Source organism: Dipodomys merriami, unplaced genomic scaffold (genome assembly GCF_024711535.1).
Source record: "Dipodomys merriami isolate MVZ:Mamm:240054 unplaced genomic scaffold, mDipMer1.0.p SCAF_59, whole genome shotgun sequence".
NCBI lineage: Eukaryota > Metazoa > Chordata > Mammalia > Rodentia > Heteromyidae > Dipodomys > Dipodomys merriami.
Window position 1 is genome coordinate 5,116,569 of NW_027206168.1, and position 16,161 is coordinate 5,132,729.

Sequence of the window (16,161 nt, forward strand, 5' to 3'; positions counted from 1 at the left end):
TTTGGCAGTGGCAGAACTTCATCTGATGCCAGCTGTTTTGTGGAGCTCCTGCTGCCAACAATATGGCTTGGAGTCCTGCCTGCTTACCTCAGCCTGTTCACCCATGCTAGAGACTTAGGGTGCATTCTGTTGCTCTTCACATGGGACCTTTCCCTACAGCCAGCCTGATCTTTCTTCTTTTTTAATAAGTTTTTTTATTGTGAAAATACCATACAGAAGGGTTATAATTACATGAGCAAGGTAGTGAGTACATTTCTTATGAAGCATTGTTGCTTCCTCCTTTGTTTTTCAAGCCTGCTCTTTCATGCAGGAAAAGAAAGAGACTTTGATAGCTGCCCATGCGGCGTGTGTGTGTGTGTGTGTGTGTGTGTGTGTGTGTGTGTGTGTGTGTGTGTGTGTGTGCATGTGTGTGTGTGTGTGTGTGTGTGTGTGTGTGTGTGTACTGGAACTGAATCCATGACATCCCTCTGTTCACAGACCTTGGGCACTAAATATTTTTTGTTAGTTCACTCAGCCTTAATTTATACAGTCCTATATTCGGATATTTCTACTTAATACCACAGCTGAGCATTTTACATGTTTTCCAATGCGCTTCTAAGTGATGCTGTTTATACAAACAGCATTAGTAAATCCCAGATAATACTGTTATTGAAGTGATTACTTTCTATTTAGGGACCCATTAAGGTAAGCTAGGCAAAAGTAATAATAAGGCTGAGAGCTGTATGCTGCAAATGAGAAGAATATTAGTCTTGATTCTCACTTCCATAGCCCTCTGCACTTGCTCAGGAAGCCATGAAGCCTTTCCATATCACCAATTCAGGCCCCTTGTCACCACCTCCCTCCTCCCTGTCCTTCCCTCCTTTACCTTGGAGGGCCAAAAAATGAGGGAGGTGCACAGCAGCTACAGCTCCCTGCTCAGCTGTGATGTCAAACAGAGGCCCTGCCACCATCCAGGTGTGCTGCAGGGAAGTCTTGTCTAGGAACGTGTCCCAGGAACAGAATTCAATACTGATGGTCACTTCCCTGATTACTACAAAGCTGAGACCCATGTTGGGACAGTGGTAGAAGCCGGCCACAGGGAAGTGAACCCTGGAAAGAAGAGGGAGACAGATACCAAGTCACACAAAGTCAGGAGCACTTGCTGATACCAGACCCAGTGCAGGGGCTGTGGGTGCAGTGCATGGTCACACTTGATTCCAGTCAGAGATTTAGGGCTTGAGTGCTGGCTCCTTTGATTTCTGACTGTGGTCCCTTGAGCAAGTCATTTAACTCTTAAATTTCAGCTTCCTCATCTGTAACTAGGGGACATGCCATGCCCATCCCACGGAGTTGTGAGTGTAAGTGCAAACCTACAGGGTAATAAACACATGCCTGGGAGCTGTGGGCTGTTTCTACTATGATTACAGAGACAAGGAAAGAGGCAGTGTTCTTATTTTAAATGTCATGTGGTCAAAGAATATGCTTATAAGTTCCTAAAAATGGATTGATAGATGTCCTTTACAGGGGAAATAAACCAATATTAGATTAAGAAAACAAACAGCATATGTAATTAGTAAGAATAAACATGTATGTAAATGATAAACCCTTGGAGTGGAACATAGTGCTTTGGAGAGATAATAAGTGGTTTTTCTCAAGGATCTTCATTTGGTTTGTAGTGGGAGGGACAGGTGATGGTTCTGTTGTTTTGTTTTTTGATTTGGTAGCCTTTTATTTTTTGCATTTCTAGAAGTCAGTGGTGAACTATTCTTAAACAAATAATAGAAAAATAAATTTCAGGATAAAAAAACTGATCATGTTAAGTTGCTGACAATAACCTCATTCTAATTGTTTCAGATTTGATTATCAAGGCTAAGATGGACATGAAGAAAACCAATTCTGACTTTTTTTTCTTTCTTTTTTTGTTCTTTCTTTCTTTCTTTCTTTTGTTCTTTCTTTCTTTCTTTGTCTTTTTCTCTTTCTTTCTTTCTCTCTTCCTTCTCTTTCTTTCATGGTAATGGTGTGGACCTTGAGCTCAGGGCCTGAGAGCTGTCCCTGAGTTTTTTAAAATTATTATTATTTTTTTTATTGTGAAAATACCGTATAGAGGGGTTACAATTACATGGGCAAGGTAATGAGTACATTTCTTATCAAGCATTGTTGCCTCCTCCTTTGTTTCCCCTTCTCATCCCTTCCCATTTCCCACCCCCCTGTGACCCCTCTCTCCTCCCTGGTTTTTGTTTTTATGTGTTCATGTTTTTGCTAGTACTAAGGCTTAAATTCAGGACCAAGGTACTATCCTTCAGCTTTTTCATTCAAGTCTGGTACTCAGCCACTTGGACCACAGCACCACACTTCTGGCTTTATGGTGGGTAGTGGGTGGGTGTTGATTGTGGGGCCAGGTGTTGGGAGTGGATGGGTGGCAGCTTGAGTTGGTAGAACCCCTTGCTCATGGATACAGGCTTCAGGCAGAGCCTCACTCACCTGTAAAGGCTCTTCTGCTTCTCAACTGCTTGAATGGCCACAGGCCCCATGGGGCCCCAGAAGTCATATTTCTTCCCTACATGCTCCATTTTCAGGTCATCTAGAGAGATAGGAGAAACCACATGGAATTTTTTCATGTGCACTGCTTTTTCTTCTGAAAGAAGAGGACAGGGGCAGCTCTATGCTCTCAAGAAATGAGTAAATGAGAAAATCCAGCCCATAGATGGATCATGGTTGGGACCTTGCAGACTAAAGCCTACTTTGGTGTGTTCAGAGTATATCTTCAGCCCGTCTCTGCTCTTGGGCTACCTGTCTGATTTCTGAGGATACCTACTGCACTGCCCCTAACCTAGTCTCAGCCGTCCTCCCCTCCCACTCATCTAGAAATGCAGTTCTTCCCAGCCTGTCCTCCATGGACAGGTTAAGAGAGAAACCTTGCTGTAAAATGGAAGAGCCCCTGAATAAGGAAAATATTCCCAGGCCTCCACAACCCATAATGCAAGTCAAGGGCGTGGGGCAGAGTCTGATGGATGCCAGAGATATTGGAGTTAGAGAGGAAAGCAGAAATCCTTCCAGAGTCTAGGAGAGGACATGCCCTGTTTTACATCAGAGGAAAGGAGATAGATGGAAGCCCTCCCACCATGGCCACCCCCACCCACTATGTTTCTTTAAATACCTGGAGATTGTCTCTGCCACTTGAGTGAGCTGATGCTCTTACTCATCTCTCCTCTGTCTTGGCCTTCAGTAGGGCTCATCACACTTGGATTCCTAAACACAAAGATGCTCATCCTCCCACAGATGTCCACAGGACATCCCCCATTAAAGTTAAATGCACATGAGTCTGTTTTTATCTGAGCCTCTCTTGTTGGCCCTGTGTCTTTGAATGGCTCCCATCCATTCATGCATCCACACCAGCACAGGTTGCCATGCTGATTCCTTCCTCACTGCTGGGAATTGATTGTATCCCTAGTGTTCATGCATTGAAAATTTAGTTCCTCTGTAACTTGGGGGTGGGGGAGAGGGAGGTAGGTTGGGAGGGAAAAATCTGGAGAAAATGAGAGAAAGGGTGACACTGTTAAAAAGAAATGTGCTTAATACCTGAACAATGTAACTAATCCTCTGTACATCACTGTTAGAATAAAAAAATTAGTCCCAAATGGGACCTTTAAGAGGTGAAGAGAGAGTGAGGGCTCTACCGGCTTGAGCATATTGTTGTAAGAGTGGATTGATTATGGACAGAATGACTTGGGTATAAAATTGGGTTTGCATCCTCTCGCTCTCTCACATGTGCTCCTTAGCCTTTCTGTCTTTGCTCATGGATGACAGAGACACACAGAGCCAGGAAGAAACCAAGAAGCTACAACAACTAGAGAGAGGTAGGACAACATACTGTGCCTCCTGGTCCTCAAAGAAATTGAGCTTTCTCCTTTCTCATTGTACGTCCCAGATTCTAGAGCTATAAGACATAATTTATAATTACATTTTATAATTCTGTTAGAGCATCACAAAATGAACTAAAACAATCACTATTCCTGAGAACTGATCACCCGGACAGCCTCCATAGCAGCTTTCTTTCTTTTTTTTATTTTGGTCTGGTCGTGGGGCCTGAACTCTGGGCCTGGGCGCTGTCCCTCAGCTCTTCAGCTCAAGGCTAGCACTCTACCACTTGAGCCACAGCAGCACTGCTTTTCTGGTGGTTTACTGGAGACAAGAATCTCACTGATTTTCCTGCCTGGGATGGCTCTGCCTCGATCCTCAGATCTTAGCTTCCTGAGTAGCTAGAATTATAGGCATGGGACGTGTGTGTGTGTGTGTGTGTGTGTGTGTGTGTGTGTGTGTGTGTGTGTGTGTGTGTGTGTGTGTGTGTGTGTGTGGTGGGGCCTGAACTCTGGGCCTGGGCACTGTTCCCTCAACTCTTCAGCTCAAGGCTGGCGCTCTACCACTTGAGCCACAGCGCCACTTCCGGCTTTTTTCTTTTTGCTTATGTGGTGCTGAGGAATTGAACCCAGGGCCTCATGCATGCAAGGCAAGCACTCTACCACTGAGCCACTTTCCCAGCCCAGCAGCTTTCTTTTCTGTTCTGTACCCTTCTCCTCATTTTCCACCTTCATCCCAGACCTGGCATCTGTGACCTGATCCACTGCAGGATCCTCTAAAAAGTGTCTCTACTTCTAGTCTGGTCCTTCTACTTTCTGGAAAATAAGCTGATCTCATAATACAAGCACAATACACCATGTTGAGGCCTGTGATGCCTCTCCATTGCCTGAGGAGACAGAAAGTACTTCACATAGTCCAGAGCATCTTGCTGTGGCCCCTGTTTCCCTCCATACCCACCAGTACCTCAAGCTCAATGTACTAAAAAGTTACTTGGTTTCACCACAGAAGCCCTGCTTTGGTAGGTTGGTGAGGGGTCTGAGGAGATGGGTTTTTGTGGAGGGCCCAGTGATGGGGTGGCCACTGCTGGTTGGCATGGACTACTCTTCCAATAATACTGCCCTACACACTGGACTTTCCAACCCACAAAGGAACTGAGTTCTCTGATCCCTCATAGTCTCTACCGCTGCCTGGAGTCAAGTCTTTCTCTGTCCAAATAACCCTTCCCTTCTCCTGGAACTCTGCTTAGCTCCGCGCAGCGTCTTCAGGTGAAGTCAGATACATCAGTGGACTCCCCTTAACCCCACGTGTAACCATAGATCCTGGGAGACCTCATCCCTGTTCCCTGCTTGGCTGAGTTCCTGGCAGGTGAGCTGTGTGGATCTTGTTCAGTGCTGTGTCCTCAGTGCTGTGTCTTGCTGTGTGGGCTGCATGCTCAGTGGGTCTGCAGAGAATGTTCAGTGAATGGTGGACTCCCTTTCCCAAGCCTGGAAGCCCATTCACTTCCATTTTAGGTGAGGCATGGTAGCCTGGAGCTTGAGGACCAATGGGTTCCATGGTCATGAGCAGAAATAGGCCAGAGGGAGGACAAGGGGGTGTAGTGCATTTCCTCAGCATGGGAGAAGATTCTCCCGCCCTCAGGTACCTCTTGAACCCAGGGTGTTTGTGTGGGCATAATGATGATATATGTGCATGATGATCATGATGGTGATCTGTAACCCAAACATCTCTCTGTGTCTTATAGTGACTGCCTTCATTATCCTAGCTCTCTGTTCATTTGAAGGAATTTGTTCCAGTTGCCACTATCTACTGGATCCAGAGGCCTAAGTTACTCACTCACTTTTTCCCGGCAGGACATATGATTATCTTTTCACTAAATAACCCTAGTTTCTACCTCACTGTAGGTGCTATGGTCTCTTGTTTTCTTCCTGGATATTTGTCCCTTACACCACCCCCAGGACCCTCGCCTCATCTTTGGTTTGGCCAGTGGCTCACCCTTGTAGGAACTGAGTGGGCCAGATGGAGTTTCATTTCTTCTCCTTACCATCTGCTGGAGATGATTAATTCAGGTCTTTCTTGCTTCAGGGCCCTCAGCTCCCCCTTCACCAGTTCACTCAGCGAGTCCTGGTCCAGACTGCAAGCACAGGGAAGCCTGGTTCTCCTGGATCCGCCACAGGACCTTCAGGACCTCAGGGTCTTGGGTCCTAGATTCTGCCACCTACTGAAGGCACCTGTTCCAGTCACTCTGAGGTGGACCTGGAATGAGGAGGCTGACGAGGGAGGGAGTGTTCTTGGGCTAAGGCTAACATGAAGGAAAGGAAATCAGTTGGACTGGGCAGGGAAGACTCTGGCTGTGAAGCTGTCCCAGTGGAGGATTTTGCCAGGTCCCAGGAGGACCCTTGGAGTTCAGAGGAGGGGTTGGGACTTCATAGTCCAACAGGGATCAGTCACTGGCTGAGGGCAATGTTTGAACCTTGGGCTCTCATTGATACAGGGCTGCTGTGTCTGCGGTTTGCTCTTCATTCCTGAAGAGAACGTGAGTGACTGTTGATAGTGTCTACCATAGAACAGCTGTTTAAAGTGTAAGGAAAGAGTCCCGAGATTTCCTTTCCAAGAAAAGGAATGCCTACGAATGGGGAGTCCTGGTTCTCTTCTCTCAGGGCACATGCTCAGAGGTTTCTGTTGGCTCTGTAATAGTTACTGCCTGATCTGGGCCTATGGGTTGTCAATCTCTGACCTGCCACAGATGATTCCTGCTCTGCTGCTGTGAGGCAGCACAAGGCAGGAGATGAACGGATCGTTTGCCTATAAAAGGCCATTCTCTGTCATTGTTCTCTGTCAGAACTCTTCTACCCCAGGAGGGGGATGAAGGCTCAGAATTCAGAGCTCTCCCCTGTCCCTGGGACAAGAACTCTTGTCTCTGGGAAGGAAGGAAGCAGAAAGCATCACAAGATTTCAGGTCTCTTCTGAGTAATCTAAAGTTTGACAAGTTGCTGTTGAACTAGGGCCTGAATCTAGATCTGCTGGCAGCGGCTATCTCAGGAGAACATGCTACTGGAAGAGGCTATCTCAAGAGAATGTGATTGTTGAACTGGGGTGCAAAGCTAGACCAGGCAGAAGAGTCCTCCAGATTCTAGCTTCAATTAGTTGGCCCTAGTCATGTGGTATTAGATTCATGGTCCAGCGGGATAAGATTGTAGGAAGATCTATCCCTGCCCCCCAGCCCCCGCCTTGTATGGCTCTGTGGCACCCCACCTCAACCCCCTCCCCTGCCTCCTGCCCTGAAGAGACCCACAGTGTCCTACCACAGGAACTTGAGGTGACAGGGAGGATGCCTGAGCCCCTCATAGAGCAGCTTCACACCGTGGTCACCCAGGTTGTTCTGACGCAGGTCGAGATTCTTCAGGCTGGAGCTGGTGCTGAGCACAGAGGCCAGGTCCTTGCAGCAAGTGGGGGTGAGGCCACAGTGGACCAGCCTGCAGGAGAGATGCACATGCTTATTGTCCCAAGGACCTGCTCATGTAGGAGCAAGGAGTCTGCTCTCTCTTTCCAGTAACTGTGACTCTTTGGGATCTTGAGTGACATTAAAGGAAGACAAAGACTTTCCAGGCCAGCCCAATACCCATACCAGTACTAGGAGTTTTCTACCCAGCAGGGTCGTCAACCAGAAGCCTCCTCCAGTGGCTGGGGAGCAGCAGCCCTGTGCTATTAAAGGCCAGGCTGACCCATAGTTCCCTCATGCTGGATCCACCATTCCCTCTGAGGATCCCCTAATGGGTCTGATGGATCCCAGGCCTGGTGGCAGAGGGCCCTGTGGGGATGGAGCATCTCTGTAAATTGTCCATGACACTGGATGCCTTCAACATGGCTGTTTCTCGTCTGCCACTGTGTGAATCTGGTAATGGAGTGCCATAAGCCCTCTTCTGCCTTTGTCTAGCCATGAGCGAGGTCAGTCAGTCCTGTCCCTCCTTTTCTAGGGCCCAGGTAAATAATGGACATTTCTCAGGCCAGGACCAACAGGGGCTTTTCTGAGCCTATTTTTCATGCAGTGATACGTACAATTATTTTTTTAAAGGTACTTGGATAATAAAGGAATAATAGTTTTTGAACCTTAAAAAACTGTCTTAAAACCTGTCCAAATTGGCAGTGATGTGACTGCTTTTTATTTTCTCTTGCAGCCAGCCAAGGAGCACCTCAGTAGGAGGAAACTGCTCTTTCTCATTCCTGGCGGAACTCACAGAAATCCTGTCCCCCACCACACTGGAGGAATGATTTACTTGGTGTCCCATTTGTACACCTACCTGAGTTTGTTAACCACAACGGATCCTGCCAAGTACTCCAACTCCATGGGCACAGGACGATTGTGAATGTTAAGGGAATCTTTAGTATATGAGAAAATCAGAGAGCTCCTTATTCAAGAACCAAAATTGAGGGAGCACGACAGATTCAATGGAATGACAGCCCATCCTGAGCTGTGTAGTATACATGGAGATGTAAAATGTAAGCTGTCCCAGCTTAGGGGCAGCTGCCTGTTTGATCTGCAGAGCTAATCCCATAGCTGAGCTACTGCAGGAACAATGCAGTAGAGGAATAGGTGTCCTAGCTTGCTTCTGCTAGACACAGGGGAGGGCCTGCCTTAATGACATGATATCCAGAGCAGAATGAGAATTGTTCATAGGCCAGGAACTATAAAGAGGTTGTAAGATGGCTCATTTGGGAGGCGAATCAAGGATGGAAGAGAAAGCAAATCTACTAGATCCTTCCTGATAGAGCTTCTTTCCCTTGAACCTTGCTTGTCCCTGGCCCATGCTGCAGTGTGAGTAGCTACAGAAGTTCACAGGCAGAGGCTGACACTGTATTGAGGACATTTTTTTCCAGCCCATTTCATCTTAAGATGCACTGTCCCCTTGAATAGTACAATTTCTTTTTGTGTGTGAAGGTCTCCTGAGGCTTGAACTCAGGCTTTTTTGTTCTACCACTCGAGCCACATTTCCACCTCCAGCTTTTTGGTAGTTAATTGGAGATAAGACAGTCTAGGCTGGCTTTGAACTGTGATGCTCAGATCTCAGCCTCTTGAATAGCTAGGATTTATAGGTATGGGCCATAAGTACCTAGTCTGGTGTAACTTCTCTAGAGAACATATTTAGCAATGCATAGTCTTTATTCAGAAATTCTCAGAATGTAGGTACAAATCTTATTCTATGATTCAGGGTGCCTGGAGGAGGAGGTTAATGGCAGTTCTCTTTAGAGTGCAAAATGTAGGGGTTGGAGGCATGGCTCAGTAAACTTAAGTACCGAGTTTGAGTCCCAGACTCAGAACTGGGATAAAAAGAATGGAGTGCAAAATATGTTAACCGAATACCATAATAGCAGAATGATTAAAATCTAATGGTGAATCCATGTAGTAAACATCTATCTGCCTCTAGAAAGAATAAGGCAACTTCATAGTATGTTTTGGTGTGGGAACATCTCCAAGATCTATTTTAAGTGATAAAGTTGTGGTACAGTGTTCATTGACTGTAGAGTATGACTAATATAAGACAAGGACTGAGCATGCGTTGTGTGACTCATGGCTATGAATTCTCTGGGGAGTGCTGCCTGGGATCACCTGGGAGGCTGAGAGTCTGGACTGAGTATGCACTGTGTGACACATGGTCATGAATTCTCTGTGGGGTGTCCTGCCTGGGTGTGCTGCTCTACAGCTGGATATGTTCAATTCCCAATAGAGTACTCAGGACCAAGGCATCTGCATATCTGTAATGAGAGGTTTGGGCTAAGAAAGAGCACAGAGCAAGGAGATATCTCAGCTTATTAGATCTAACTGGCCAACATGTGGGAGACACAGCTACTATCTTGAGTTTGTTCAACAAATACCTAGAAGGAACTATGGAGGGCCTACTATGGGCTATACCTGTGGTTAGGTAGGGGTTGATAAGACCTTCTGTCAGCTCTCTAAAAATGTTCTGTTTACTATGGAGATAGACAAAAAAAACACTTATCTCTTATCATCCTAGCTACTCTGGAGACTGAGATCTGAGAATTACAGATTCTCTTATCTCCAATTAACTACTAAAAAGCTGGAAGTACAGGTGTGACTCAAGTGGTAGCATAAAAGCTAAGTGACAGTGCCCAGGTCCTGAGTTCAAGTCCCAGTACCAGCAATAAATAAATAAATAAACAAACAAACAAACAAAATCACCACTCTAATGTTTCCTCACATCACTGAGTAAAATTCTAGCTCCTCATCTTGGACATCAGGACTCAAGCAACCTGGATTCTTGTCATCTCTGACCCAATGTCTTTTTAAAAAATATCCATCTTCACTTGTAAAGCTATACCCAGAATATGTAAAGATGTCAGGAATATTAAACACAAAAAGCAAATAATCCAGTTACTAAATGGGCTAATGAACTAAACACACAGGTCTCAAAAAAAGTACAAATAGCTAATGTGTACATAAGGAAATGTCCAACAACCTTAGACAAAAGGGAAGTGAAATTTGACCTGTGAGATTCCATATCAACTTAGCCAGAATATTAACCATGAAGAAAACAACAGCAGATGCTGATGTGAAAGCAGAGAATAGAGACCCTCAAACACTTTTGGTGAGAATGTAAATCAGTCTGGACCATATCAAAATCAGTATGGATGTTCCTCAAAAACTGAGTACTATCATATAATCCTACTGTACCACTCATGGCTATCTATCTAAAGAACGAAAATCAAATACAACACAGATACCTGTACACACATTTATTGTAGCACTATTCATAATAGCAAGCTACAAAATCAACATTTGTGTCCAAAAGCTTATGAATAGATAAAAAAAATGTGGCTCTCAAACACATTATTCAGCTATAAAAAGAAATGAAGTTATTTTGCTCCCAATAAAATCTATGGAACTGGTGATGATAATAAAGAGCAAGACAAGCCAACTCAGAAAAAAATACTGAAAAATGTTTACATATGTGAAATTTACATGTATACAAATCATATGTATAATAATAGTAATCATATTACTAAGTTAGCTGAGTACTGGTGATTAATGCCTATAATCCTAGCTATTCAGAAGGCTGAGATCTGAGGATCACAGTTTGAAACCACTCCAAACATGAAAATCTTTGAGATTTTTATCTTCAATTAGCCAGCAAAAAGTTGAGCTGTGGCTCAAGTGGTAAAGAATCAACCTTGAGTGAAAAAACTAAGAGAGAGTGCCCAGGTCCTGAGTTCAAGCCTCAGTACTGTCACCTAATAAAGTCTTTTATAATTATGATTAGCAAAAACCATCTATACAGAGAACCTCGAAAGGAGGAACGGGGAAAGAACAGGAGGATGCATGTGAAAGTATTACATTATGGGTGTGTGTCTGTGTAGCTGAAAATAAATAAAGCCAAGCAGTGAGAACTTGGGTAAAATAAGTATAAGGGTTAAGAAATAGTAATCGAGGGAATGAATTTGACCAAAGTACATTATATGTATCTATCTATGTTAATGTCACAAAGAAACTTCTCTGTATAGATGGTTTGTGCTAATCATAATTATAAAAGACTTTATTAGGTGAATGAATACAGAGTTGCAAGCACAGGATGAAGGAGAGGAAGATGCACACTAAGAGTTCACAGTGCAGGTACAGAGGTGGAGGTGCAGTTTGTTGCCTGTCCATTGGATGCCTATATTAGCAAAGGTATTCCCACCAGATAATGTGATTTTGTTGTATTAGGCTGTTGGTAACTTTCAGTCCTTTTACACTGTTTTGGTGTTATCACTCAAAAATGGAGACAATGGGTCTGGAATAAAATTATTAATCAAATGGTGACATGGGTGCCTATTTCCTGCAACTTCTATGAGCATTCTAAAAAATTGTTGTGCCAGTCATTGTTCATTGCTTGGACACAGTATTCATTTGTGATAAAGTCCTTGGCTGGCAGGGAAAAATGTGAAACCACAGTAACTTTTCGTTAATTCATGTTGGCATAAACCTAGAAAAGATTAGGAGAGTGGTCCATTTTAGATGTCATTAGAAGACATTTTTTTTTTTGGTCGGCCGTGGGGCTTGAACTCTGGGCCTGGGCGCTGTCCTTCAGCTCTTCAGCTCAAGGCGGCGCTCTACCACTTGAGCCATAGCGCCACTTCCTAGAAGACATTTGGAGCCTGTTGAGGTGGCATTGATGAGTGCCAGCAAGATCCTGGACACTGTGTGAGAGGATCTTGGTATTAACTGAAAAGATTTCTGACTGTGAGTAGAGGATCCTGGATGGAGCAAAGGAGAAAGCAGGTGCTTCTGGTGGGAGAATGAACACAAAGTTGGAACCATAGCTGTGTGTGGATGACCCTGGAGACCACTGCACTAAATGAGCCTGTAAGTGTGGAAGCAAGGGAATCTTTTAGACTGGATACAGAGTTGAAGCTTCTGCCACTTACTGAGAGAGAATGCATGAGAAGAGGAGGATCATCTTTATGGATCTTTATGGCCTGTACAATCATTGCACAGGGGCTGGTGCTAAGAAGGTCCTGTGATTGTGGCTTAATGTCTGGAGTCTGCCATCTTTGACAGCCATGTTTACATTTTTGTTTTGACATCAAAGTTCAAAGGGACAGTGGGACCTCTGGTCCTGTGTGATCCTCTCTCTGGGTAGCTCCTTTCCTTCCCTATGTGGAAAGAGCTCCTAGCCATTACTTTCCTGAATCCTGGTGTCACAGGGTCCCAGCCAGCCTTCTGTAATGCTAACACTGTTGCTAAGGTGCCTACTACGGCCCAGGGTCAGGATAGGGCAGCCATTTTGTATCAGGTGGGGCAGCCATCACTGTGACACACTTGGTGGCTGGTGAAGGCAGGTCTCTCTCTAGTGCTATTACAGGCAGAACCATGTGTGCACCCTGGACATACTCTGTGATGGATCCGCACATGCTGTGACTAAACTCTGGGAAATGGGAACTATCAGCATGATTTCTCCATCCACTCTGGGGCACAGTGTATAGGTCTGTAACTGCCTTTGCGGGCAGATGTGATGTTTCAAGTGTTATGAGTTACAGCAGGGCTCTAAACACATGAGTTTTTGTACTTGCCCTCTGACACCCTGAGGAAATTAAACATTAAAAAGAGAATTTGGGGCTGGGAAGGTGGCTTAGTGGTAGAGTGCTTGCCTAGCATGTATGAAGCCCTGTATGTATGAAGCACCACATAAACAGAAAAAGCCAGAAGTGGTGCTGTGGTTCAAGTTGTAGAGTGCTAGCCTTGGGCAAAAGAAGCTCAGGGACAGAGCCCAGACCATGAGTTCAAGCCCCTGGACTGGCAAAATCAAAACAACAACAACAAAAACAACAACAAAACAGATTTTTTAAAAAAACATACCTTAATCAGTTGGATGGAAGAAAAATAGTTTTACCTTAGCAACTGAATGCACTTGATTCTGATCAATGAACAAAGACACGATAACCTATTATTATCCTGAGTCTTGTCTAGTAATGATGCAGTTGGCCCTAAGAAAAAGCTGACATGGAGGGTTCTCCTGTGGCTGCCTGCTGCAGTCCACTCCCTTCCTGGGTCACTGGGTCGACCAACCGGCTCCTCTGAAGCCTGACTGCTGACACTCCTGTTTTCACTAAGTATGTTTCTGCCCAAAGCTCGGGTTTATTCATCTGAAAAGACTCATCATTGCAAGATGAGTGTGGATATCCCTTCCTCAAATCCAGTTTCTTCTCAGCCCCACGGAAGATACCTGAACTTCAGTAAGGAGACAGAGGAGAGTTGACCAGGGTGGTGGCATGGGCTGGTTAACAGCTCTGGAAGCAGACAGACTTGGGTTCAGGTATTGCTTCTGTTGATTATTAGGCAAAGACTAGAGGCAGATTTCCTTATTTTCTGTTGTCATTTACTCACTTATAACATAGATTCAGCACAGTGTGGTGCAAAGGTCAGAGCAGACAGAGTGTGCCATGTTCCTAGGGCAGTGCCAAGTGCAAGGTTAACTGTGCACCTGCAGAACACAAAGCCTTGTCTTCATACACTCATGCATGCTCTGTTCCTTTGTCCCAGAGTGCTCCCAGGTGTCTGTGATTCCATGTCTTCTTATCTGTCCCTCATCTTTGCCTTTTCTGCCTCTTTCAGATCCCTACCTTGCTGGATACCAGTGGTTCACACCTGTAGTCCTAGCTACTCAGGAGGCTGAGATATGAGGATCACAGTTCAAAGACAGCCTGTCAGGAAAGTCCATGAGTCTCTTATCTCCAATGAGCCACCAAAAAACCAGAAGTGGTGCTGTGGCTCAAAGTGGTGGAGGGTAGCCTTGAGTGAAAAAGCTCAGGGACTTTGCTTAGGTCCTGAATTCAAGCCCCACATTAAAAAAAAAAAAAAGATCTCTTCCCTTCCTCTACTGTTTTTATAACTCACTCAGTTTTACATATTCATTAAATAAAACCTCCAGAGTTCTTGATTTCAGCCTATGCAATATTTTTCAAGAGCAATCCAAAAGTGAATTAAAGATGAAGATGTATACTGACTGATCTCACTTGTATGTGAAATCTTAAAAAACAAAGAACACAGAAATGAAGAGTAGAATGGTAGGGATGAGGGCAGGCAGGGGAGGCAAGATGGAGAGGTCATTCTCTTGCCTGCCTCACTTAATCAAAACCTTTCTTAATGAATGTGCTCCGGTGGAGTCTTCTTTGGGTTTATTGCTCATTGGTTGGGATAGCTCTTGTCTACTGCCAGTATCTTCCAAACTCCTCGAGAAAACTCTTTTGTCTTTGTTAAGCATAGTAGGCCTGCATCTGTCACAGTGCACTAACAGAGTAGGGATCAATGCAGGTTTGTTCAATATGCTGAAAAAAGCAGTATTTTTTAAATCAAACCCAAATGTTTCTATTGTGTAACCCATCACCCTTGTATACTAATATTTCCTGGAATTATTTTCTTCTTGACTTTAAACTGTAACAGCCAGGGGTGTTGCTTGTAGCCAGCCAGCTATGTCAAGAGTACAAATCTCCATCAATTGAGTTTAAAAATAGACTCTCTTGAGTGGGAAGTTTCTGCTCACTTTACCAACCTCCTCAAAACTGTTATTGCTCCTGTTTTTAGCTCTGTTCCCAGCCAGCCCTGATGAGATTGACTTTCATTGAGTGAAAACATTTTATTGAAGGTTAGGATGCTTTCTAACTACTTTATACTAACCTATCACCCTAACAACTGATTGTAAATAGGGCATGAGGCTGACTCTTTACCGACAAAGAGCATGATCAGTGTCACAGTTTGGGTTAGAATAAAAACCTGAGCAGACCAGCGCTCCTCAATATAGGGAGACAGACAGTGCACCCCTCTGTGCAGAAGTAAAGAGCCTAAAGGAAATCTCCTTCAACTCATGTATGTCTGTTTTTCCTTCCACCAATACTGAGATGAGGTCTTACTCTCAGCCTTTGCTTTCAATAGTCCTCCTTCAGGGAGAACCCAGCCACATCCTGACTCACCTCAAAGTCTGTAGGTGGCAATGTGGGTGTCTCAGTGTGTCACAAAGACTCTGCACTGCAGAGTAACTCAACAGGTTTCCACTTAGGTCCAGCTCCATCAACCCTTCGCTGTCCTTGAGAGTAGAGAAGAATACTTTCCAAGATGTGTCAGTGAGGGGGACCCGTGTAGACCTAAGGGAAAGAGAAGAACAGGAGAGACATAAGCTGCATGCAGGGTGTGAGGTCCACAGCCCTGCACAACAGAGAGGGCTCTGTTCCGCTGAGCACTAGGCCTCCTGGGCAGTGCCATCACCAGGACTGACCAGGCCTTCCACTTTCCCTTCTGTCCCCTGTTCCTCATCCCCTCCTCTGTCCAGGTCCTTGGTCTACACCTCTTAACATGGCGTCCCGATGTGCTCATTTGGTGTTTGCTTTGGCCACAGTCTGATGTTGTCATCTGTTTTTATCTGTAGTGGCCCACACAGGATCTGACAGAGAGGGGGAGCTTGGTAATTAGGACCACCTTCCTGCCTTCCGTGCAGGTACACCTGTCTTTATTGGCATAGAATACTAGAGCTTCAGTAGCTAGAAAGAAAAGGAAAAGATGGAAGAGTTGCTCTGAGGATGACTGTGTGATGGTATCTTGGAGCTGATTTTATATACTGCTGTCCATGCTGGATTGCCTGGACCCTTCCCTTCCCAGGATGGTAAGGTCACAGAGATGACCTCAGGAGAGAGCTGGCAAAGGGGAAGGTGTAGGAGCAATGTTTGCATCCCCAACTGGAGAGGATGAAGGCTATACCTGAGAGTGATAGACTCTGCTATGTGTGACTTCCATCCATTTACACACAAGGTTATAATCTTAATGTGTTTCAGACTTCAACC

At 44.9% G+C, this 16,161-nt stretch overlaps 1 protein-coding gene across 3 annotated transcripts in view; it reads right to left on the reverse strand.

Moving 5' to 3' along the window:
• Positions 1-16,161, reverse strand: part of LOC138813313 (NACHT, LRR and PYD domains-containing protein 1-like) — a 50,003-nt gene that overhangs the window by 12,959 nt on the left and 20,883 nt on the right. For all 3 annotated transcript variants that reach the window (XM_070001707.1, XM_070001705.1, XM_070001708.1), the window contains 6 exons: positions 15,298-15,468; positions 7,140-7,310; positions 5,879-5,968; positions 3,137-3,228; positions 2,461-2,560; positions 866-1,089 (listed from right to left, as the gene is read on the reverse strand). In XM_070001707.1, the coding sequence (XP_069857808.1) occupies positions 866-1,089; positions 2,461-2,560; positions 3,137-3,228; positions 5,879-5,968; positions 7,140-7,310; positions 15,298-15,468 (848 nt within the window). The remainder of the gene's footprint in view (positions 1-865; positions 1,090-2,460; positions 2,561-3,136; positions 3,229-5,878; positions 5,969-7,139; positions 7,311-15,297; positions 15,469-16,161) is intronic.